Genomic DNA, 25,518 nt, shown 5'->3' with positions numbered 1-25,518 from the left:
CGCAATGAATTGATTTTTACTGTCTGATGTGCCTTCTTTTTCTTTTTTTCCCTTTTTCTTCTTTTGAATATTACTAACCAATGACAGCAAAGCTTAACAAAAACAAGCTGCAGCCTTTGTATCACATTTCATTTTTAATTATAATCAGTCGCAAACTGAAAAACTAGTCACCAGCTGACAACAAATTGTTTCCGTCATGACAAACAAATGGCATTTGGGGACAGCAACTGAATTAATCCTGACTGGATTGATTGAAGTTATGTTATAAAGATGTTCATATCAAGCACATAATATTGTGATTTGAACACACAGCAGATTTCAAAATTTAATTTCAGTGACCCGGTACTGCTCCATGGGTTATTTGCGGTGACTTTCACAGCTGGCGACCACGTCACCAAGGCTGCATCAATGCTAAAGTGGGAGAAAGTAGAGATGTGGTGTTTTTCAGCAAGGTGTGGACGACAGCAATAGACTTGATAAGTGCAATGTCGAAATAACTAGAGGGAAAAAGGAAAGAAGACAGAGATTTAATGCATATTCTTCAAAAAAAGAAATGGCTAATCTGTGAGGTTTTGTGATTTCCTGTGCGTTGGCTGTATGAACCGTATTATTTAATAATCAACAAACACGGTTATGTTCTTAGCTGAAAACGGATGTCTGCTTTTTGGAGTAAAATGACTTCATCTATGAGGTTTAATGGTGTTCTTTGGCTTTCAGAAAGCATTTGGCTGAACCTTTAACAGTACAATTACAAGCCAATCTTTCTGGTGTGGGAGGTAAAATAATGTATGCAGAACAAAGTACCATCCTCCGCTAGCACTGTACAACGGGTCAGAGATTATATGAAGAATGTACAGTGACAGGGATTCTCTAAGTAGCTATATAGGAGGTGGTAAGCAAGCATACTGTCTCAGATTTCAAATTGACAGCCTACAGGCCTGGAGCATGAACTATCAAAGTCACTTTATGTAAAGTGACACGATTCACTTACATGTGGTCAATCATGTTTACAGAATTAAACATACAGAGGTAAACTGTCCATTATGGAATTCTACATTGCACTCTGACCGTTATGTATTTATAGCAGGTGCTTTATATTACATTCAGTTTATTTCCACAGTTCCTCTTGATGATTAACAAAGGCTATAAATGTGATTGAGGCATGTTTAGATGGTTTTATTATTCAACAGGTAAAAATAAAAATGAATGAACTTACACTGATTGAAACCATATGGCCCACTCAGACAGGATTAAGATTATGAGGCAAAGTAAGGAATAAAATACATGAACTGTAGGTCGTTTGGGTCATAAAAACATAAAAGTAAGCAAAAAAAAGGGAAATGAATATCAATTAATTTACTTCCCAGTCAAAAATATTTTTTATGGTATGTTACTATTATGATATGTCTGTATGTTGCATTTGTTTCATGTGTCACACTCCAACATTTGTTAATTTTGTGAGTCATGAAGAATTTGAAAACACGCCCCAAGCCTGGCGATTAGCCTCTAATTAAAATAATGCAGTTTAATGTCCAAACATGAATTTCTAATAGTTTTGCACAATGGCACCAATTTGACAAAAATGGAAACAAATAGACTCACAAAAGAGAGAATGGCCATGAGATGTAGCTGCATCCAATAACCCATAAAGAGATCAAATTAATATTCCAATTTATTTCCTAAGGGCACTAAGTGAGGTATTCATTTTTCACTGTGCAATTACAACAGTAAACTTTATGCGAGTCAACACTGAAGAATTACTCTCTAGTAAATAAGAAATACTACACCCAATTAAGATGTTCAAAATGACGGTGGCCTCTGAAATGCCTGATGCAACGCAACTTTTCACTTTCCAGGTGTTGCATCATCATTGTTGGTAACTCAAAGGAGTGTTAAGATAAGACAAGATTGTGTTCAGCAATCAGCGATGTAGAGGGAATTAAATTATCCTGGCATGTCAGGTTAACTCTGCAGAGCCAGACAACCAATCAATACGCAGACAGATTGCTAGACCCACAGCTTCTCATCCTCAAAAAAATATTCTTATGCGGATTAACTGCTCCTTCACCCATTTTCATTTTCAGTTGAGAAGGTACTAATCTGACAGCCAAGTGAAGCCCAACAAATACTACACACTTCAAAGCTGCAAGAAACCGCTCTGGAAAAGGCCGGGTTCAAACATTTCCTTTCATTTCTATTTTCAGTCGGAGACACATACCCTGCCCATGGTATTTTTAACAACTTTTAGTAAACCCTCACATATATCTAGTTTTTTATTGATGTACGAACTGAACTTTTCAGCTCAAAATTGTTTTACGAGTTGATATCATCAGTCTGACATTTTTTGACTTCATCATTATTTAGCTGTAAACATTTTTACATTTTAAAGCCAAAACAAAGTCTATTGGAGTTGTGCTGAAAGTTAATAAATATTTAGAGAAAAATATTATGTCACTTATTAAATTCTGGGCTGAAACCCCCCCCACCAGGCATCACCACAACATAGCCACAGCCTGAAAGACCTCTGAACGGATGGATGGAGGACAACAATTTCAGCACAACCGTGTGTTTGTCCTGAGGCCAAACCTCAAAGAGCCATGACCTAACAACAGGTCTAGGTTCCAGGTACTGACGTCCATTAAAGCTGTTTGGGTGCATGGTGTGAAAGCACTTTGGACAAATTGGTATCTGTACACCACAGCATGACGCGATGTCTCTCTGAGTGCTTGCTGGATGTATGTCTACAGGAGAACTTGCTTTTTGATCGTTACACAATAAAACGAAAGCCACAAATATGAAATATGCTCATCTATCAAACAACACAATAACTATATTAAACTATTAAATCTGCCAAATGCTTTTTTATGGATATTTAGCTTCAAAAAAAAAAAAAAAAAAAAGAGAAAGAAAGAAGAGTACACCACCGCAAACGTACCATCCAGCTGTAAGGCTTGGTAAGAGTTTTGTTGCCTATTGTTTATAAAAAGATTCTTTTAAAATATTCATACTCTTTGAATCCTGCTGTGTGTCTTCTTCAAGCAACAGCACAAGAAGATATACACAGGGAACTGAATTGTAAGTCTTTCAGATCAGAGCCTGTAACAGAGCAGGGGATTGTTTGTCCTACTTGCTGCGATAGTGCAGGCCTGACTAATTGTGTTCTAGGAAATCAAATCAAATCAACCGGTCACCTATTTCCATTTATTATTTTGCCTAAAACACAAACACCCCTTGCATTTTAGCAAGTGATTATATATGGGTTTTATCTATTTGATGTACAGAAAAATATATATATATATTTTTGCATCTTGGTTTTCGTATCTTAGGTTTTAGTATTTCCTGAAAGTGAGCGCTGATCTTATCACTCTTAGTTGAGTAAGACTGCTTTGTAACTAAGTCTTAGTATATTTAGTGTAAATCAAGATGTAAAAAAAAAAAAAAAAAACATGCCGAGTTTGTTTCGTGTGGTTTTAAGTCGCACCAAACCTAATGATATCATACATAAACAAGTAGAATTAAGTTTTGCTCAAACTGTGAGGCGAGAGACACAGAGTCCCTGTAGTGGGCGCGTGGACTAGCAGGGGGAAATTTGGAGTGAAACTGAATATAAATTATATAGAGATTGGTTTTTTGTTTTTTTAAAGCAATCATTCCCTGTGCTAACATGTAACTTTAATTTTACTAAACGTCAGCTAGCAGGGGTGTTAGGTTCTCAGCCATCTAGGTCATGGTAGTTTTAAGAGCTAGGATCCTTTCACATTGTTATTGACTTGACTGAAACTCAAGGGGAGCTTCCAGTTTTCTAGTTTCCAAAGATAATCGTGCCAAAGTTAATGTTATCTGTCGCCTCTATTTTTTGATGTTTGTTCAGTGACTGGTTCTTTTGGAAAATATGTTTTCCGGAGATGATCAGTTGTAGACGACATGGTAAAGGTTACAATCTAAATCCTCATATTTATAAGGGTACTTATTTTCAACCAATTGTTCCCCAAAAGTACCAGCTTTTAGGCCAAACTGCAGAAAGCCTTTGCTTGCAGCGGGAATGAACACAAGCATCCATAGAATTCCACCAAAGGTGCTTTGTGAGTCAGGAAACCCCCGAGTTCACATTGAAAATCCTCTTTATAGTCTTCATCAAAGAGGTGTTTGCTGCCAATTCTCATGGTTCTAAATAATGACAGATTCACTGGGCGAAAGAACTTATTTCCCATGCCAACTTTCCATTTTTTCTCAATGAAAAAGGATACTGTTCTTCTCTCTGAATAATGACTAGTGGAAAACAAAGTAATGGAAGGAGGTGCTATTCTTTTCCATACCAAAGAGAATTGGACTGTGACACTAAGTGGAATTAAGTGGTGCTTTGCAGTGTTACAATCTATGATTTAGGCTCAAAGAAGTGCCCTCTTGTCTTGTAGCAGGTATGAATTTCCTCTGCATCATCCAACTAGGACACCAGGAAAATGAGATTGTGCTACTGTACAATAGTTGTCTGGCAATAGTGCAGAAAATATCAGTCAAGATGGAGTGACAACAGATGAGACAAAGGACGGGAACCAAGCACAGTGGGGAGACACGATCCAGTTCCACTGGAAACGGTGTAACAGCCTGAAGGGTCTCATCAGGAGCAAATTCACTGAAATGTAATACAAGCTGGAGTGTTATGTAAAATGAAAGATGGAAGAACCCAGATCACTCAAGCCTTGTGTGCTCTTGCAGCTGATGCATACCTGTATTGTATTCAGAAGGGCATTCATTTCCCCTCCGACGATTACAACCGAACACCAGCTGTATTGTTTATTTGGCTGAAAGCACAAATGATCTGCATTGATTCCTTTTTCATTCATTGTTGAACTCGGCTATTGTAAGTATGATTGCAGGAAAAATGGGTCCAATTACAGCAAAGCAATGCCTCCCTGCGACTCCACGGCACAGCAAGATGATGAAGTCCTCAAAGTCAGAGGAAGGGGGCAATCAAAGACCCCTTATTGTCTCTTGTTAATTCAAAAACTGGAATGGAAAACATTTCTTGCTGTGATTGACAATGGTTCACTTGGGATTTCAAATTAGATTAGTCAGCCATACAGCTTTACTATTAGAGCTGTTACACTGTCCTTGATACGACCCTCCACATTACAACCGAAATGACTCATCAATTTATTAATGAGTCGACTCCCACAAAAACCTTCATTTACATACTTGCCAATTGTTTTTATTCATTTCTCCATGAAATTGTTCAAGTACTTAATGATTCGACTTTACCACATTTGGCTGTTGCTTTTATTTGTTTCATATAATTGCAAAGTTAAAGTCAATTTTAGACAGTACAGACTACAGCCAATTTATACTAAAAAAATACAAATATACTGGTGTTAAAGGTATAATAAAAATAAGAAATGCTACATTTATCCCACATTTATGAAAATCTCAATATATATTACTATGTACTATTGTAAATATCCATCTATGCAACAGCGATATATCAATCACACTAATTTTTTTTGTTAGAACTCTATTCATTTCCACCTTTCATTTATGATTTCAAGTATTAATGTTTTGAATGTAGCCATGATCATATTTACAGGATTTTGTACATAGATTTTTAAGCCAATTTTCCATTATGTTAAGGTTTGTGATGTTGCATAAACAGAAGAGTCTGAAATTCAGAAATTTGTCCTCCTTAAATTTTGCAATCGATCAAGACAGCTTGACATTGTTATCTGACTTTACAAGGACTCCTTCCTGGTTCTCTTGAAGGAGATTTTTTTTAATTAAAGACTAATGAGTTCATTAAAGTAAATTTTATTAGGACTGAAAAAATATTTTTCCAACATGTTTCTTGTGGTGCCCGTTTTTAAGCAAAACACGAGTTTAGAATTTTCAATGAAGCTGAAATTGAAGAAAAAAAAGATTTTTCATACTACTAGTACTACTGTACTGACATGGTATACTGATACTGCCATTGATCGATCCCAGCACTCCTTTGACTCAAATGCAATTTCATGCACCTATTCCAGTGCTTCCCCTAAAGTATAACCTATTTTAGATAATTAATGCTCATTTGATTTTTGATTTTTTTTACAAATGAAGTAAGAAGACTGCTGCTTATATAAACAAAGTACATTAGTAGCTATATAAACATTAAAAAAATACCATGTTCCATTTCTAATAATCTTTGCTTGAAAGGATTAAACAGTTGCTCTATCCTCATTAGTTTCATTCATGCTTGTTGGCACATGGCTGTTTTTGATATTCATTCCACAAACAGATATCAGAAACTAATAACCCTAGCAGTGTCCGTGCTTATCAAGTTATATTATCTCAATCCTAGCACTAGTGGCCTCCAATATGTGGCTCCTCACTACTCAGGTCTAATTAGCTGACTGGGCCATTTTCCAGTCAACACAATACTTCAGATCTACAGTGAAAAAGATCAGACATGAAAAAAAGAAGAAGTGGAACTCGAGCATTGCCTGGACAGCTTCACAAGGAAGCCACAAATGTAGTTCAATTTCATACACACAGGATGGATTTAGCCTGCATTTCCTGCAGTGCTGTCAAATTCCCTGGGGAGACTTCCAAAGATCATGGCATTCACAAATCCTTTAGTGCCTGTTGGTGCAACACAAGAATCCAGCTCAAGCCATTCAAAGACCCACTTCCTAAACTAAGGTCTCTTTTTAACAGAAGCTCCACAATCCAGACAGTTCTTGGAGAGCATAATGGAACGCTGTCTACATCTTCCGAAAATGTTTCTGGCAAGATAGTGGAACCCAAGGGACATGGACCAGGGCCCTTCAGGAGGTGAAGCCAAATAATGATGTCTATGTAAAAGATATATATTTGTATGATTACTGCACTATAATGAAAGCGATATGTGAGTATGTGTGTGCTTTTTGGGATTTCTTCCCAAATTCATGATTAACATGTTGCTTGGATATCTACCCTTGGTGCAAGAAATTTTAAGGGTCAGAGAAGATCACAAGAAGAAATGGAGTGGGCGGGGCTACAGGAGTAACACTCACTGTTGTGTAAGTTAACCACAGTGCTTCACTCTGCTCAGGGTACAGATTAAACTCTCTTCATCCTGGAATAGGAATAAACACCCCAGGATCAGTGCCTCTGTCGTCAGCAACAGACGTAGACAAAGCTGCAGTTTAGATGTTTCATCTGTGCCACACAGTAAGCATCAAGATGAGTGGATAGCCATATATTAACCAAGTTATGCTATAAGGCCCAACAACTAAAGCCTTTTCAGCAATGTAAATATGTGGACATACATGTGTTTTTTCCCTCTTTTTAATTAGAAAAAGGTGTGCACTTCCACAGCTGGTTAACAGGATACCTAGCACCTTTAGACACTAGTCATGCAAATGGTTTAATAGGACAAAATTGCAGAAAATACAGCAGCCAAGTTGTGTTGTGTGCTTTTCATTGCTTTTTTACCAGAGTTTGAGAATCACCAGTTTTATACAACTGCTTGAACAACTCCATAAGAATTTGCTGTCTTGCCCATTCACTTTTGTTATTTATACATGTGACTAAGCCCGGGTACCGTAACACAGACAAGAGACAAAAGCAGCAGCACGTGATGACTGCCCCCAACCCCCCACCCAAACCCCCTCTAAAAAAAGGACCATCGTGCTCACTGATGATAGCTGCACTGACTATATTTAGTCAATGGGAGGAGTGACGAGAGGAAGAGGAAATTGTCAGAAAGAGGAAGTGCTCATCCTATATGCATTTGGCAGGGATGACATTAAAACTGGAAATCATTCCCACTTGTATGTAATTATCTGGGATTTTATCAGAACACAATCACAGAAGTGGTCTTCTGTTGAGTGGATCTCGGTCATCAACATACATCAGTTTCTGTAGCTACAGAGTCTAATAATAAAACACAGGCCAGCCTGTAAAGATTTCAGAGGTAAATGCTCATCTAGCGTGCCACTCTACCCAACACTGTGCAGTGCATATTTATTATGCAATTACTCTAAAAAGCACAATCTAGATAAAACCTTAATTAGGGAAACAATGGTAGGAAAAACAGTACCTATGAGACTGCCTCAGATTTGAGCTTCCACAAAGTTAAGAGACTAAAAAAAGACATTACATAATAAATTATTAGAAGCTGAGATTTTTTTTTTTCTTGACTGTGGGTCAACCTTATGTCTTTCACGTTCCAAATCCACAGCTTGCAGCACTGCTTGTCAGCTCCAAGACCACACTGTGAGAAGACAGCATACAACAATCTTAACAGCCAAAGTAACACATCAAGGTGATTTATGTGTGCAAAGTTAAGCTGGTCAGGACACAAAGTGGAAAAAGTACTACGTACGTGACATTTTTTCCCTTTTAAAGCTTACATAATGGAACCACGGTCTTGCAGTTTTCCTCTTTGAGCTCCGCACAGAGGAACTACTTAAATTAGTCTGCGTTTGTTTTTAGTTCACACTTGCTAGAGGCCTCAGCCAGACGAGAATCCTGCAAGTGAAAAATAGCAGCGTTCATCACTGAGGCCTGTTGTGCATTAACAGCAATTAATATGAGCACATACATATTCAAAGATCACTTTCATTTTACTCATTTCACTTGTTTCACACCCAGGTTGTCAAAATGTGTACGGAATAGTCTAATTTGATGCATAGGCCGGTAGGCTGCTTTCTGAATAGCATATTGCAGCATACGCCCACCCCCACCAATCCCCTCAAGAGATTTGAAATCGCAGGGTGCTTACTTGACATCCCATCATTTGGCGGATCACTAACAAGTAGGCCATAAACCTTTTTTCTCCCTTTGATTACACTAAGTGCACAGAGGCCAGATGCGACCCAGCCCAGTCATCTGTTGGCTTGCCAGCAGAGTCACTGTAGACTGGCAGAGGCAGGAGGAGGAGGAGGAGGGGGGTCACTTGGGGTCCCCTCCCTTCAGGAATAAAGCCATTGTTCTTCATTAGAGCTGGAGAGGCTGCTGGAGGGTACAGACGGTGAACAAGTCCATTTACACACCTGTTTTCCAGCACTATGGCTTCTACCAGCTTGACTCTGAGCCAAACCACACTGTATGATTCATTTGTGCGTGATGCAGCTTTTCTTTGTAACTGAAACAGACCGTAGCCGGTTGGAGGTAATAACAAAAATGACAAATTTCGTACAAAAAGTTTGTTTGTTTGTTTTAAGAAATAATTAAGTTGTTCGGTTAAGTAATTCTGTCTAGGCTGTAAAAGCAGGTAGGGCTTGGGTTAAGTGCATCATGTTGAGCATCTATAATAAAACTCTGCAGTCATCTCAGCACCAGTACAGCTCCTTGGATTTTTGTTTTTAACCAGTGAAGGTGATCATGAGTTTTTTTGTTTGTTTGTAGATCTAATGCTAGTCTTTGACTCAACATATCCACCAATTCAATACGATTTTATTCTTTTGCATGTCTTAATTTTTGGACCAAAATGCCCAAAACACTTATTAGTGCATCGAGCCTACTCAAGGTTAACAGAGACATGCTTGTCTGCTAATCACAACGCTTAGATTAGCGCAGCAACTGCTAGAAAGATGTAAACTTCAGTGTTAATCATGCAACAGCTTCTCACTTTGTGCCTTTAGGTCAATTTAAAGTGGAGACAACAATGCAAATGCTTTTCTAACGCGACCAATAAATCTTTTGTAAGGAGCACAACAGGTTCAGTGGCAGGGTGCACGGAGATAACATCTTAAATGAGCTGTCAAATGAAAGGCATCCCAGGTTTAGGTTGTATTCAAATCCACACTACAGCCTAAAACTACTGAAATGAGATTCTTTTTCAGCTCTACACTATTGAGTATTAGAGAATCCCACTAAACTACATCCTTGATATTTCATTTATTATCCCTGATATTAGTTTACAGTTTGGAATAATCTGTCAAGTATCACATTAGGGCAGTAAATCACTTGGATTTTTGATAAGGAATGCTAAAAAAGACCTTTCAAGTTAAGCATAAAATATTTATTCTACCTCGTGTTTCGCCACGACAAAGCAGCAAGCCACAACCTAATCTACTCCTGTCAGTTTTCCATCAGCAGTTAGTGAGACTGAACCGTTAAAACAGACACGACTAATGCTCTTATCCTAACATAATCATTACCCAAGCCTGAACACGTGGTGACATTCAAGAGAAGTCATGTTAACACGCATTTTTCCTGCATTCAAACAGACATACCAGTCCCCGCTCTCACCTGCGCTACGACACAGTTGCATAACTTTGCAAAAATGAAAACAGCGACACGTCTCACTATAAGTGAAGGATTGCCTAACCACGTTTTCAAGTCTCAGCAGGCTTACGGTCAGGGTGTGCTGCGTCTGCGCTCTTTAATAAACACCTGTAAAGCACCGTGCCCGGGTGTTCTAAACCTGTAATCTGCACTACAACTGGCCTTACTAAACACTTCTGTGCAGAATCACAAAGGGACTGTATAAATGCAGAGAAATGGAAAAATGCATAAATTACAGCACGATACAAGATGTGCATCTGCTTGGAACTGTTAATTACTACAGGACTGCATGATTATCGCTGGTGTTTCACTCACTTTATGCATCATAGTAAAATAACACCTTTCGCACTTTCCTGAAAGCACTGGAAAGCGAGAAAATGCTCAGGTAGCACCTATTATTGTCTAAGAAAGTACCATTACATAAAAAAATTCCACTTATATGAACAGCAAAGAATTGGGATAAATACTATGAGCACAACTTAATAATGATGCCTAGTAAATATCTGTTTACTGTTTGATTCCCCCTTAAATAACTTATTCTGACTAAAGTTATAACTTTTATTTAGTTCACAGGATGAAAAGCTATCTCTGGAAGTACATTGGTTTCACAAGAAAACAAGAAATGATGTGAGAGTGGAGCACAGAGATTGGTACTATCTTCTAAATCTTTTCTTATAGAACAAGAGGTGATTTCCCAGCAGTCTGAGTCCAACCTGAGTAACACCATAAAGCTTACAGTCGGGCTGAAATGAATTGATGCAGCCTTCTATTAGACTGACTACATTGCATTACCCCTGGTAGAAAACACCACTCTTTAATGCTTAACCACAATCAGAGCTTACAGTATTCTGCTCGGGGTAAATAATTGATATGCTTTGTGCAAGTGCGCCCTGAGCTTTGTTTGAAATCACTGGAGCCATTTCCATGAAGGTAAAACAGCACTGCCCACTGTCCAGCAAAGGACAGCAACAGCCTTGTTTGCTTTGTTGTTTGCTTTTTACTGACTTGAGAAAAAAAAATTGATTCATTTAAAAAAGGGCCGCGGTTAAAAAAACAAAACAAAGTCGATTTAGCCTTGTGGATAATCCACAATGTGACAAACGAGGACATCTGCACTCCCGTCATTTTCACCCCCACCCCGAGGCTCGGCACTCAGCATAAAAAGGGGTTATGATCTGCAGACGAACAGCCTCGCACTAACTTTAAGTTAGTAATGATTCATTACATAATTGGCTTGATGTAAATACATTACTACCGCCGGTGGTGGAAGCGGCAAAGCAAGTGCTTTCACCACAGCTTCAGCGTATCGCTGTCCAAGGATAAATAACCCCCGAAACGGAGCGTGTATTTCCCAGTAGCTCACGACAACCCCCCCACTACTCCTTCCTCCAGTTTTCAACGCGGACTTCGTGCTGGCAACAAACAACCCCAGCACTTTATCTCTTCTTACTAAATAAACGTCCGTGCTTTCCTTTACGCACTCAACATCACCAAGCGTTCAAAAAAGAAAGAAGGAAAGAAATCGTGTCGCAGTTTTCGCCCGGCTTTATCTGTATCCTATCCGCTTCTTTAAAGCTTCTGACTCAGATTACTACACCCGGACGAAAAGCTTTGATGTTTTCATGCATGGCTCCAGAGCAAATCCAGTCCCGGTGTTATGAAAACACAGCCCAGAGCGCGAGTGCGAACTCGGTGAAATTAATCTTTTCTTGTTTGCCATTAACAGTTTACGCGCATTAGGCGGTGATTTGAGATATCGCCTGGACTCCTCCGACACCGCTTTTCAGTTCGGCGTTCAGCTAAAATACACGAGCGGCACTTGTTTCGCTGAAAAGACAACTTTTATAACGGGTTAGGCGCTCTCCACACGACATCCAGCGGGATGGCCGAGAGTGAACAGATTCGGAAAAATAGAGATTAAACGCCGGGGGAAAGAGGAAAAAAAACTACTGATTCGTGTGAGGCCGTTGTGCTGAATTTGCCATAAAGTCCCGCTGTTATTAATATGCGGAGAGTCACGTTTTAATGCATGATAATTCCTGTTTCTTCCCATTAAATGAACACAGTTTTGAGCAGTTTGCGCTTTCTTTTCCTCCGATTGCACGTTGTCGGGGCTGCTGCTATTCCACTTGAACGCACCGCTGTTTTCTGAGGTTCACAGCGTTCCGAACACGCTACACAAGTAAAGCAAAGCTAGCGCACTGAATAAGCAACCCTCAGTTTAAGCATGTCACACATACATCCTTATATCCCTCAAGCGACCAAAACACCACGCTATTTGTTTTCTCACATCAGCATTTATTTTATTTTTTTTAAAACCCAAGAGTTGCCAGCTGTGTAGCAGCAAAGCCATTCAGCCTATAGCCTAATGGTGAGCTGACCAAAGTGATGCATTCCAGGGGCAACGCATCTGTAACGCCGGTTCCGATGCATTCACACGCGCATCGGCTTCTTTCCTCACAGTAATTCAACTTTACGGGGAGGTTTTGTTACTTCTTGCTCAACAGCATCACAGTACAACTGCACAGTAACGTCCGAATGCTCTCAAAAGCACAAATTGCCCAGAACGCTGTTCAAATTGCACTCGTTCGCATCTACATCCACGGAAATCTAAGAACAAAGTGCCACTTCCATTTAGACACCCTCGGGAAAAGTCCTACCTTTGTGAAGAGCCGCCGAAGACATGAATAAAAAGAGAATAGTCGCGAGAGAGCCGCTGCGAGCGTTCGCCATGTTGGACACCTGCTTCAGTATGGTAGAGATAGAGGCAGCTTCACCTATAGCTGCTACAACGGGACTCACTTAATGAGATGCGAGAAAGGGAGGGTACTATTTACCATATTCATTTATTACCACTGTTGATAAATAGTGTTATTTGTAATGGACGTGCCTCACAGCCTATTGAATAGCTCTCTGAATATGCTATTGGAGGGCGGGAAAGTGTTTTTAACGCTGTGTTCTGCTGCAGGGTTGGTTAGGAGGTGCCTGTGTGTGGTGTTAGTAGCTTGGCATTATTCTCTTTTGTAGAGTTTTTCTTTTGTATTTTGGACATTTCAAAACTATACTGATCATTTCACCCACTTGTATGTCATGCTTCTGAAGAGCAGGGGTGGTCATACTATTTTTGAGGCCCGAAGGCCCCCAGCCCCCCTGCATATAAAAGATGGATATATTAATTTCTGGAACACTGTCTTGAAGGCTCAAGTTTAGCATTTTGCCTGGCACAGGCTTAGTTAGTGCTGCAGTTAGGAGTTAACAATTTTGCACTCCCAGATCATTTTAATTACTTTTTGGATAAATAAGGTTTGTAGTTAACTAGGTTAATATATGTAAGGAAATACTCCACAAGCTTACCACAGGTGATTTTCTTTTGGCAGCTGCACTTCTACGTCAGTAAGTTGTGTTAATTTCTGAAAATAATCAGTCTACACAAAACTGAGAGCATTAAAAATAAATTGAACACATAATAAAAAGTTGAGCAAAAGCATATGGGACTATCATAAACAATATAATAGATGTATCTTCCAGATTAGAAAAGTGAGGCCTACGTGACCTCTTTTTTAAAAGCCACCAGGGGGCAGTACATGTTGTTGCAAAAGACTCCCTTGAAAATAACTTTTTGAGTTGAACTGTACAAGTGCTCTGCCAGTTATTATGGGTTGAATTGAATAAAAATTTAAGTACATTTTGTAAACGTTGGTCATATTTTGTTTCTTAAAGAAGGATTATTTAGGGTATGTTTACTGGTTAACATCTTGGGATTGAAAAGTCATTAGCCAATGAGCCTGTGGTTTGACATTATACCCAATTAATGATAAAATACTGAGCTACAGCTTGCAAGCATGCCAGATGAAATCAAAAACTGAAGTCCAGGAGATTGTTCTTTGCACCAGGGTGCAAACATGTTTTTTTATGTCTGTTTTGAAGTGTGTGGTGTTTTAACACTTGAGTATAGTACAGTATCCTATTTAATTCTGACAAAGCCAATGAAATCTATTGATTGTTTCATCTCACCACTTTTGAACAAAGCCTTGATCTCTTTCACTTCTGATGCCCATTGTGAAGTCTCACATTCCAGAGTAGAATTAAATCAACTGTAGAAAGTAATGATGCAATCCTGGAGCCACCATAGTAGACACTCCTTGAGATTCTGTCATGAAAATCAGAAAAAGAAAGAAAAAAAAAAGCTGGTGACATTTTCCTACCAGAGCCAAACCTTTTACTATCCCACAGAATAAGCCAGGGAAAAGTGATTTGACATTTCGCAAAATGCAGTAAAATTCTGCTGTTTTGCTGTGATTTAAATTGTTTAAAATTTAAAATTTAGTTTGATATAATGTTCTGGTTAGCAATTTTGCCTCATAGCAACAAAGATTTGGATTTCAGCTTGCGAACCAATTGGGGCATTTCTCTGTATATCTTGAACACATTCAAAAACCTGTATAAATTTTCTGATTTTAACTTGTCTAGTGGAATATATATCAATACACTTTATTTATAACCTTTGTTTGTAACCTTGTTAAGAAAAAAAAACTTAACAAGGTTACATTATGCTTAACTTTAATATAAAAGAATCCAAAGCAATGAAAACATCCAAGAGATCTAGAGTTTGAAGGTTTCCATTTGTTCACTAGTAGAAACCTAGTAATAGTATCTAAACCCAGTCACCAACTTACATGTAGGCTAATAAGTAGTTAATAAGTTTTTGATGTAAGTGAAAAGCCTAATTGCTTTATTAGTACAGTGTGTGCTACAGTAATAGTTTTTAATTAAAAAAGATCACTGGAAAAAATATTTTTCACCATAACATTAAAACAGAGATCATCATAGAAAAGACAAAGATTTCTATCAGGTTGTTTAACAGTTTTGGTCAATAACTAAGTCAGTGACTAAGACATCTAAGTTATTTAGTTTAGGAAGGTTGGCTACAGTCAACATCTGTGGAAAAGGTAAACAGATAGGGCTAGTTTAGAGTGGGATGAATAACCTGTTTGAGAGGAAACATGTATCGTATACTGTAATTACAAGTGGGTCAATGATAGAGCCTTGAGGAACACCAAAACTGAATTAGACAGAAACAGGCATTTTCTGTAGTAACTGGAAATGTTGTGTTTGTGAGATATGGATGTAATACATGTAGGACAGTTCCCTTAACAATAACACAGGTTCATAAGTGGTTAAGGGAAATGGAACGACTGATCCTATTAGAAGCAATGCTCAGATCTAAAAGCACTAGGGGTGTGTAGCTACGTCTGTCAGTGGTTAAAAGTAGGTCATACAGAGAAATGTCTCTGTGTTGTGGTGAGATTCTAAGCCTAACTGTAAACTCTTAAAAATACCATTACTGTTCTTAAAAAACATGAACTGACTTGACTTTCTCCAGCAGTTACTTAGATAATTGGTCTGTGGTTGTTGAGTAATAAAGAACCAGTAAATCAGCAAAATAAAGAGTTATTAAGAATTATAGAATAAACTGATGATCAGAGGTGGCATTTAAGCCTCGGGTAAATTATTTCTTTTTAGAAACTATTTTAAATAGTTCTGAATAGTTAATAATTTAAAACTGGGACAGCAAAGCAGTAATATTAGCAAACTTGATTTGTGAATCAGGTGCAATTTGAGACCAAAGGGTAACAAATTGCTCTTTCCTATCACACTGTGAGACTAGATCATTAAAAAACAGATCTACCATTGAGAAGACAGACTGAGCCTGGCCCTTTGAATGATATTTGATACTGTGTCAAACAAATATGCAAATCTTTATCTTTTACCACTTATAAAAGATAAGTGGTAAAAGTATAATGGGCAATTGTGTCTGAAGTTAGTTTCCATTTCGGCTCCAATAATATGACCATTTAGAATTTCTTGGTTTTACAAGTTCTGCATTTCAGTGGAGCAATGCAAAGAATTGAGGCACAGTATATGTCAAAAGAGGGCAAAATTCAACATTTAATGGTGATGTTGACCAATTAGAAAGGAGTCTGGATGCAGAGTCATAATTAAAAATCAAGCACAATTTGACAGGATGATGTCCTAAAATGGCGCTTTAAAAATTGCAGCTCTGTGATCTAACACAAAGAAATCTACTAAATCAAAGTTGGCCAGTCATAAACCAGAAGAAAGAATCAATGGACCTGTTTTACCTGAGTGTAGAACTGAGTGTGGGGGGAGCAGCACAATGGTCTATAAAGTAAAATTAAAAAATAAGGAAATGGGACCCTAAGACATCTCCTATAAATGTCTAACAGGCAGGTGGAAGTGTGTTTCGGCAGAGGTGGCTGAGTCTACCGAGGTCAGTCATGTCTGAGTTACTATAAATAAGAATGTGCAAATACTTTGAGAAAATCAGATCATTAATTAATAATGATGTGACCTTGAATTCAGAAGGTCATTTTTCTTTTAGTTTCTCAGATCTACCAGCACACGGGCGGATATAACAATGATGCAATGTAGGTTACAAGTATTAGCTTACCCCCAAGGCCACATGGGATAGTATGACTTTTTGTTGCAGATGAGTAAGAACGTACAGGCAGGATATGACTGGAAAAGTAAGCAAAATAAGGTGTTATAAGAGGAAGTATTCAAATAGGGAAATATATGGGGTTAGTTGAGGTACCTGGCATGATCCACAGTAGTAGCAGCAAGTAGTAAAGCATGAGAAACCTCACAGCAGCCATATGTGTGGATGAGACTACAGGGGATTGTGGAGGAGTGCCTATTTAGGATTGTAATACCTTGCTCTTTTCATCACAAACAATGGCACCTAGGACACAAGAAGTGAAACTTGTTTCTTTTCTTAACATTTCTGAAACTGGCTCTGAAACCACAGTGGGACCACAGTTTGAATTAAGACTATTTACTTACTGCCGTTTGGCTATGAGTGCTGCTTAACTTTAATACTCATTATGTAATCTCAAAATTGAACAGCACTTCATGTTTAAAAAAAGAATAAATAAATCCTCCACTCCAGGAGATTGCAACACCTCAGCCTCAAAACAGTCTGTCTTGATGGTGTGTTGCCCCCATGTCTGCAAATTTCACAGACAGGGAAGGAGACAACCCCTGATCCATTTGCTGAGATGAACAGGAGGCTTCTGGACCTTGAGAGTCTATAAATATAGGAGAATTACTTGGTTCTGTAATGTGTTTGACAGTATTGTGGACTGCAAGTTCTAACTTGGGATTGATGCAATGACTGACAATCAGGTTAATGTTGATCTTCACATCTTTTTTGTCAGAGGTGTCCTTCATATAGAGACCTTCTAGCACGAAATTACATATGGCAGCTTCAATCCATGACTGCAGTACATATCTATGGTTTCAGTCACACAGACCAAGAGACTGGTTGGTGACCCCTTGATAACAATCACTAACTTGTTCACAAGTATTCACCATTTATTCTCCCAACTGGAGTGAAACTTTGAAAAAGTGCACCACAAATTGGAATTGAAGAATATACCTTAAGTGACAGTTCTGCCTTATCAACACATTGCCAAGAATAAAGGTACAAATTTCACTTTGGATCACGGTTAAAATGCCGCTTGTCTTGTTGTTTGGGAGTGTTTGCAGACAAGTTGGCATCTTCATGCAAACTAATGGCAACTGCAGCTACTGTTAGGTATCAAAGCAATTGCAAGGAATGCATTTCCATTCTGTTTCAAAGTGACTGGAAGTAGTCTTCAGCAGCCACTCACCAACTAGTTGGAGAATGTACACTTTTCCCTTGTGATGATTGCCAAATGGTCACCCACAGTTCTCCAGGCTTATGTGGCAGGGCCTAATCTTTGAATGTTTTGTCATGCTATCTTGATATACATGTGTGTAGGTTGGCAACATGACGTACTGCATTTAGTATCTTAAAAATATTTAACCTAACGGCTTTTGAATATGTACAAATTGTGCCTGCATTATGTTTATGTCACCTTATATTATATTTATATTTCACTATTTCATGTGGCTGCTTTTATTATTGCTGACTTTTCAGATGCCCTTTTTTGCCATGTTAAAAGAAGAACTACAATGCCAGTTGTTCAGTGAGGTAAAATATTTATACAGTATAGTAAAAATATATCATTATGACTATATAATAAATGTCTTATCTTTTAGAACTCTTCTAAACTATGATATTACAAGCTAAATTTACTGTTTGAAGTAAAAAATAAAGTGTCTTATTTAGGGGTTTGTCATGGTTTTAGGCCACCATGTGCTGCTGGAACTGTTTCCGTGTGCCATGGCATTGACTTTATAAGTGTCTGGAACTGGAGGATATTGAAGGGATAGATCATCTCCCTCAAAAAGATATTTATATATTTGGCATTTCAGTGATTGGAGTGGAGAGGACTGTTAAACACAATCAGAAATCTTCCATAGGTGCTCAGCTGGGTTGAGATTTATTACAGAGTGTACGGTAAGGTTTTTCAGTGACTCCTGTGGATGCTGTGATTGCAATAGACCACTCCCATTAGGCTAGAAATGATTCATCACAGGATAAAAGTAATCACTCAGAGCAAATTTGGATCAATAGCCAACCAGATTCCCTCATTGTTGGGGCCAGACATCTGTTTTTGTTTTGTTTTCTTTTACATTGTCACTTGTCTGTAAGTACTAGCATCTAAAAACATACTCTGATTCCTGTGACACTCAGATTAAATATGGCCCGGTTTAAGATATTTGCAGAATGGGACATTTTTTGGACTGTGCTACTGACAAGTCTGATGTGGGCTGGTGACTGTTGTTCTTCTACAAACAAGGCCAGACCAAGTATGCTTTAGGCTCAGTCCAAGTGTTGATTGAAATCCCTTGAAGCTGGATTTGCACTATCTGCTCCCCAGCATTAATTCCTCCTCCCACAATTGATTCAGCCTCTCCAAGAGCACTTCCTCATATTTACTTCTGTCAGCCCTTCAGTATAACTGAACACTGCCTGTGTCTTTGTTATTATAAAGAATGCTGCATACGCCAAAAAACAATGCTAAAAGCAGAAAGATATTTTATTCTAAGGAAGAAACCATATCCAAACCAGCAAGCATAAAAGAGCCACTGAATCCTCTGTGAGTGGTTTATGTTTCCCTCCTGTATATTGCAGAGATCACTGCTGGATGGACTGACTGACATGATGACTTTTTAAACCAATTGACCAACATTGCCACCTATTGGTTCCGGTGCTCACAGAGAAAGCCAAGTGAAAGAAGAACCTGCAAGCCTGGGATCACTTTAGATCCTAAAATGGTTAAATGGACTGTGATGTTGAAATTAAGGCATGTGTTTCAGGTTTTTTTAAAAAAAGAGAAAATAAAGTGGGGTGGATAGTTGGCAAGTATAAGCATCCCCAAAGTAACCACTCCCAGGTAGGAAGTCTACATCAGAGTGGTGTCTGAGAGAGAGGAAAGATAAACAATCACACACACACACACTGCTGAAAGAGTCACAGTGAGCCAAATGCGCACTCTTACAGATAGTGTGGCGGTGCAGCAGCCAGGAATCTTTGAGGCAACACTGGCTTCACACTGGCTTGTTTCTCTGTCAGAGATGCTTGGGCTGCAGTAGGACTAAACCCTGGTGCTGGTGAGCTACATAGTACTAATTTTAGTTGCTTGACACTGAGAATTGATAGGCTATGAGTTTAATTTGAAGCCTTCCACAGCCACTGCCTCCTTTATCTCATAGGGCGATTCCAGATAAGGAAAACACTCTACTGGCCAGGGAATCAAAAATTCTCTAGGCAGCAAAGTATAACCGCTGTCTCCGAGGACATGAAGGATTACATGATGAATGATGTGAGCGGATAAATAATAAAGGCTGATTTAACGGCAGAGGTGGATTCTGCGGCTTTGAACATTCTCATTTGTGAGAATATTGATATTAGCATTTTATACGATTTATGAGATATGTGTTAATATCATGAAGACTTGACGAGTGCTAATAAATGTATGTACATATCTGTATGCTCAGGTCCAAACTGATACTCATTGTGCGCACTAATTCAGATATTTGATTTTTAACAGCAGCAGGCCCCCTCCCACACATACGCACCCCCATTCAACTCTGTCCAAATAAAATAAAAAGATGGGTCCGTGATGGGTCCGGAGGAGGAAACACAAAAGGATGAACAGAGGTGTGATTGAGAATCAATGATAGCCATAAGCCAGGAATTTTTGCAGGGAGGAATCTGAGATATGAGACTGAGGTTGGGGGCAAGATCTCAATGAGGCTTTATAGCTTCATCACCCCTCCTGTGGCTCCTGTAATGATGGAGAAAGGGACAAAGCAGAAAAGAGGTTTGAAGGGTGATGGCAGTAAAAAGGGACAGCCAGTGGACTGAAATGAGGGTCAGACAAGTCTGTAATGTATATAAATAGGCACAAGAAACTGCAAGAAACAGTAATACGCACACTATTCATCGATCAGTTATGTTACATCATAGAAAACCTATGCAATTTACTAATTAATAGAAAACTGTATAATTGCAAAATGCACACAACCCATTATAAGCCACTGCTTGACACAGTATCAAAATAAATGATTATGTATTTATTCAATATTGCACTGGATTTATAATCCATAAAGTCTTTTAAATGAACCAATGGAAGATGATGAGCGATGCTTACTAATGCTGTCTCTCTGGGTTTGCCATACAAAAGTTGCGGGGCATTAGTGAAGGGTCCTGGGACCACAAAGGGCAGTGTATTGCACTCTAATGCAAGCTTTGCACAGCTGGTAATCACAAAAGACTATTGAAGAAAGATACTTATGCCAAAAGAACTATTCACATTGAAGTAACTAGGTACACACAAAGGTGCCCACAGAACAGCCTTCAGCTGTTAACACTGTAGATGGAAGCAGTTAGTGCATGGGGCTGTATTGGCATTATAATCAACAAAAGCTACTCCACTGAGCCTTCTCTAACTGTTTCGTCGTGCTGGAGCGCAGCGTCTCAGTTTGAAAAAGAAAAAAATCTATTTAACTCTACAGGCAACTTTCATAATCTTCTATCCAAGAGTCGGTTACTAAAACACGAATTTTATCTTTCACATTAGAGATGTTTGTTAATGTCAGTTACTGCTGTTTCATGTCTTGTCATATATGCTGCTCTCTGTGTGGTAAATATCCAGTTTTAAAATGTTGAGAGAGTTTCTGTAGTTGTTGCTTTGACAAAGTTTCTCTTGTAAAAAAAATTAAACAATAAAAATTAAAAATTGAATAAAAAAAGAAAAAACAAGACGTTTACATCAAAGGCTAAAACAAGATTAAAAAAAGCACTGCAACTACTGTTGCGTCTCAGGGATTGTGCACAGTGGGATTTCATCACACACTTCTTTCACGCTTTTTTTTTTAAAGCTGACTTTGCAGTTGTGCTATTCTCTAGGTGCAAGCTGAGCTGGAGAATTCAATTGTCTGTTGTATCTGACAAGGTCTAACTCAAACTGCACTGTTATGTCAATACACAGCGCACATAGTGTAGCACCACCAATTGTAACAGTGGCTTTGACACTTGTAGATACACTTTTGAATGAATGGCCACGGGTTTCTCAAACACGGGCCCAAACCACCATCAAAATGAAAGAAATTAATACAGTTCTTCTGTGACAATTAGAGCTTTCATGTTGTCAAGGTTCAAAATGTAGGCTGGATAAAATAGGTAAGTGAGCCAGCTAAAGGAGAGAAGAGTGCACTTTTAGAGAGGATGAGTTAAAGCCCTGGAACACATTTATAACCTCATAAAACTGGGACTTTCACTCAAGAAAAAAGGAGTATTTTTCTACTACAATTACAGCTTACATTTATAGGAAAACACCATTTCAATTGTTACTTACAGAGAAATTCCAGAATATTTTATTTTCAAGAACTGAACTAACAACAGTTATTCTGTTATTCTGGCAGGCCTTCTTCTTTCTTTGGGTTTGTTGAGGCAGCTGTGGGACTTTCTTGTGCATATCCTCAGTCAAGTGTTCTGATCAAGACAAACCATCTGGTACTGGACCCAACCTTCTGCAGTTTGACCTGGCATGGTTGTGTCCACCTGCCTTCTGTGCTTCTCAACAGCCATGAGGCTGATCTGTCCTACTGCTTTTATGGCTCCTTATGAGTCGAAAGCTGAAATTATGATCAGTCGTTGCTGATAACATCTTAGAGCCCTGTAGTGAAAGGGTTTCAGCATCTAGTTAAACACAAAGAGAAAGAAAGATGTTATATATATATGTTTTGCTGAATCGGTGCGACTTTGTGGACATCACAGGTGGACTTTGGAAGAAAGGGCACCAACAAATTAGAGTATCTTTAACGAGAAATAAACCTTTCTTTCGAGACAAAAGTGAGATAAACTTTGTCTCGCTTTTCCCGAACCTTCTGCTGTTGTCTTCTCCGATAGCTGTGGATTATGCAGTTCATTGACATTCTTACCAGTTGATTGTGATTTCCTATTCAGCCCTTTGATCCAGGCCAGATTTAAAAATTCTGTTTGTGAACCGTCCATACCTTTGGTCTGTCGAGCGCTTGGCAGGATTGGAGGCTGACAAGCCAAGCAATCGTCACCTCCCCTTGAAAAGAGCCAGGGGTAGTGTGAGATTCATGGTGTTCAAAGCACCTCTCTCCTCCTTCATCATTATGTGGGATGATGCCAGTGTACCCACTGATATACATGAAAACATGTATTCTATAGCTATAAAGTCTTCACATTGATCGTTCATCATATATTTAACACGATTCATGTTATTCGTTTCTTTATTTACTGGCTCTATCAATTATCTCACGGTATGATTACATAGTGAGGGTAAGCCGAACTCACTCTATAGGAATTTATTTAAAAAGCAAATATACACGAGCAGTTTTCTCCAAATGATAAATATTAATGTTAGTTGAGCAAATGTGAGCTGAATCCCTCAGACTCAACTAGTTTGCTTCCCAATTTCATCCCTTGGCTTTGTTTCATCTGTGGTGATGTGTGGTTTTTCATCAAGATTTCACAATATTTCAAATTATTGCATGCATGTACTCTTGGGAACAAGGTGAAAAGGGCACTATTCCCCGCCAGAGAGTTTTAGTAGTAGGTTCTTTAAAAAATAGCTTTTAAGTAATTTGTGGATACTTTTAAAAGAAAGACTCGGTTTGTAAAACACAACACGGTGGCTTAACTCGAAGCTTTTGATGCAAAAAATGGACTGGGGACATGATAAGAAATATAAAAAGATTTATATCTTAATACTTAAAGTGTGAGGGAAACACTTTTTTAGTCCAAAAAGAATTTCTTTTTCCACAGAAATAATAAAATTGTTTTCTACAAGACACTACATTCAATCTTAAACTAATGAAAATAATAATACCTCCAATTTCCCTATCCAATTTAAGGATGAACAGTTCTTTTTTGCAATAAGGCTTTCTGTTGCAGGTGTCAGTCCAGTTGAAAACTCATCGATCATTCACCACACATTCGTCTATATTAAGAAAAAGGGAAATGAGGGAAGGATTGTATTGAAACATGTAAACACACATGGATATACAATATACAAGGCAAAAACAAAGACTCTGCAATTCCAGCAAACTTGATAGTCTGACCACTTTTAGTCTTCCACACATCGTGGAATCGCTTTGGCAAACTTTTTGTAATTTCTTTAAGTGGCCTTCAGGCTACAATGAAGCCCCTGTTATTGCAATCTAAGACCTAAGCTTAGATCTTAGATTACATGGGTTCAGTTGTGCCCCAGTATGGTCATCACACCTCTGAAGTGCAACTCGACATGAAAATGCCAATGCAAAAAGTGATTTTTCGAATTTCTTAATTGATCCTTAAAAAGTTTAGCCGATTATCAAAATCAACAGGCTGCAGGATAAATGACTATAACACTGGAGACAGTTTGTGGCTTTTAAAACAGACATTGCAGAGCTGCTCTTGGACAGCGTGTGTGTAAACTGTGTCATGCTTCCTATCAGATCGTGGCTGGTTTTGCCAGGAAGTAACAGAGTTTGAGGGGCCTCTGATAAAGAGTGAGATGCAGGCACAGTGTTGCTGTGTTTCTTAGATGATTATGCTTTCAGAGACCAAGCTTTTTACTTCATGTTAAAGACCATCATCATTTTAAAACATGCATAACATGTGTGAGTCTTACAGCTACCCAACTCATACAGAGAGCCCCACAGCACCCCCTACCTGAAACACATCAGTGTAAACTGCTGAAGCAGAAAATACTATAGCAACTGAAAGTGTAACATTTTGAAATCAGTGTGTTAAAGATGCAATGGGCCCAGCAAGTGAGTACTGTCGTCAAACATCCAATCTCCTTTTAATTGCCTGTCATGGTGTCTGGATGTTATTATATTGGATTAACTACTATGGTGCTGGAGTCATTATTGAGCAGGATATGTCATTTAAACAGATATCTAGGACTGTTTTTTCTTCAGCCAGAGTGATGCTGAAAAATGCGTTACTTCTGGGCTGGACTACTGTAATTCCTGTTCTAAAAGCTCCATAAAAAGCCTTCAATTGATCCAAAGTGCTGAAAAAGCCTAGAAAGCAAGACCACAGTTTTTCCATATTAGCTTCTCTTCCTCCAGCCCCTGTTAAATCCTGAATTATATTTAAAATACTTCATACATGTACAAAGTCTTGAGTGATCGTAGATTAAAGAACTAGAGTCATATCATCCCAATAGAGCAAATCATTCCAAGGGTGCAGGCTTACCTGCTGTTTTAAAGGTCTCTGAAAGTAGAATGGGAGGCAGAGCCTTCAGCTGGTTCATCTGCTGCGAAAAAAACAAAAAAACAGTGTGACTTAAGGATACTACAAGCCTTATCTTAATATCCTAATATAATATAGTGAGTTCTTCCTTTCCACCATCCGGTCTTTAAGTCTGATGTCATTAGCCGTGTCTGGCTTCAGTCTGGCTCCCCTTCAGATCCCAAAGTCAAACGGACACTGCGGGATCAGTGAGAGTTGAAAAACTGTGTAAATTCTTTCATCTGTAATAAAATGATCAGCATTGCTGCTTTACCAGATGTAACAATTAAGATTAACATCCAGGCTTCCATGAAAACAGAATTTATAAAATTTAACAGAGTTAGAAGTTAGCAGGAAGTTAGCTCGCTAGTTTCCATCTCAATATAATATAGCCTGTCCTGACTGAGAAATTTCTGAAACAACAAACGTACAGCTCTGCTATCACTTCCGACATAAATGAAAACAGGAAAGTAAACAGCAGTGATGTTTGTAAGGTTACTGAAGTTGGGCTAGCTGGTATATAATGATGTGCTACCTGATCGCTAGCGACACAGCTATGTTAGCAT

At 38.6% G+C, this 25,518-nt stretch overlaps 1 protein-coding gene and 1 long non-coding RNA gene across 5 annotated transcripts in view; both read right to left on the bottom strand.

The window, feature by feature from the left end:
• The window catches only part of cadm1a (cell adhesion molecule 1a), a 450,442-nt gene extending 437,276 nt beyond the window's left edge, over positions 1–13,166 (bottom strand). For 2 of the 4 annotated variants that reach the window (XM_039618269.1, XM_039618268.1), the window contains exon 1: positions 12,903–13,163. In XM_039618269.1, coding sequence (XP_039474203.1) covers positions 12,903–12,975 — 73 coding nt within the window. In that variant the 5' untranslated portion in view covers positions 12,976–13,163. Of the gene's footprint in view, positions 1–12,902 lie in introns of all 4 variants that reach the window. The other 2 variants (XM_031747600.2, XM_031747599.2) reach the window with 2 other exon arrangements.
• Positions 13,167–22,130: 8,964 nt separating this feature from the next.
• Positions 22,131–25,122, bottom strand: LOC120442207. Its single transcript, XR_005614571.1, has 3 exons — positions 24,917–25,122; positions 23,562–23,672; positions 22,131–22,399 (listed from the first exon to the last, which is right to left on the bottom strand). It is a non-coding gene; the product is annotated as an uncharacterized LOC120442207 (long non-coding RNA).
• Positions 25,123–25,518: the final 396 nt, after the last annotated feature.

The sequence above is a fragment of the Oreochromis aureus genome, linkage group 10 (genome assembly GCF_013358895.1).
Source record: "Oreochromis aureus strain Israel breed Guangdong linkage group 10, ZZ_aureus, whole genome shotgun sequence".
Lineage (NCBI taxonomy): Eukaryota > Metazoa > Chordata > Actinopteri > Cichliformes > Cichlidae > Oreochromis > Oreochromis aureus.
The sequence above is the reverse complement of the archived record's forward strand: the minus strand, read 5'-3'. Positions and strand labels throughout refer to the sequence as shown.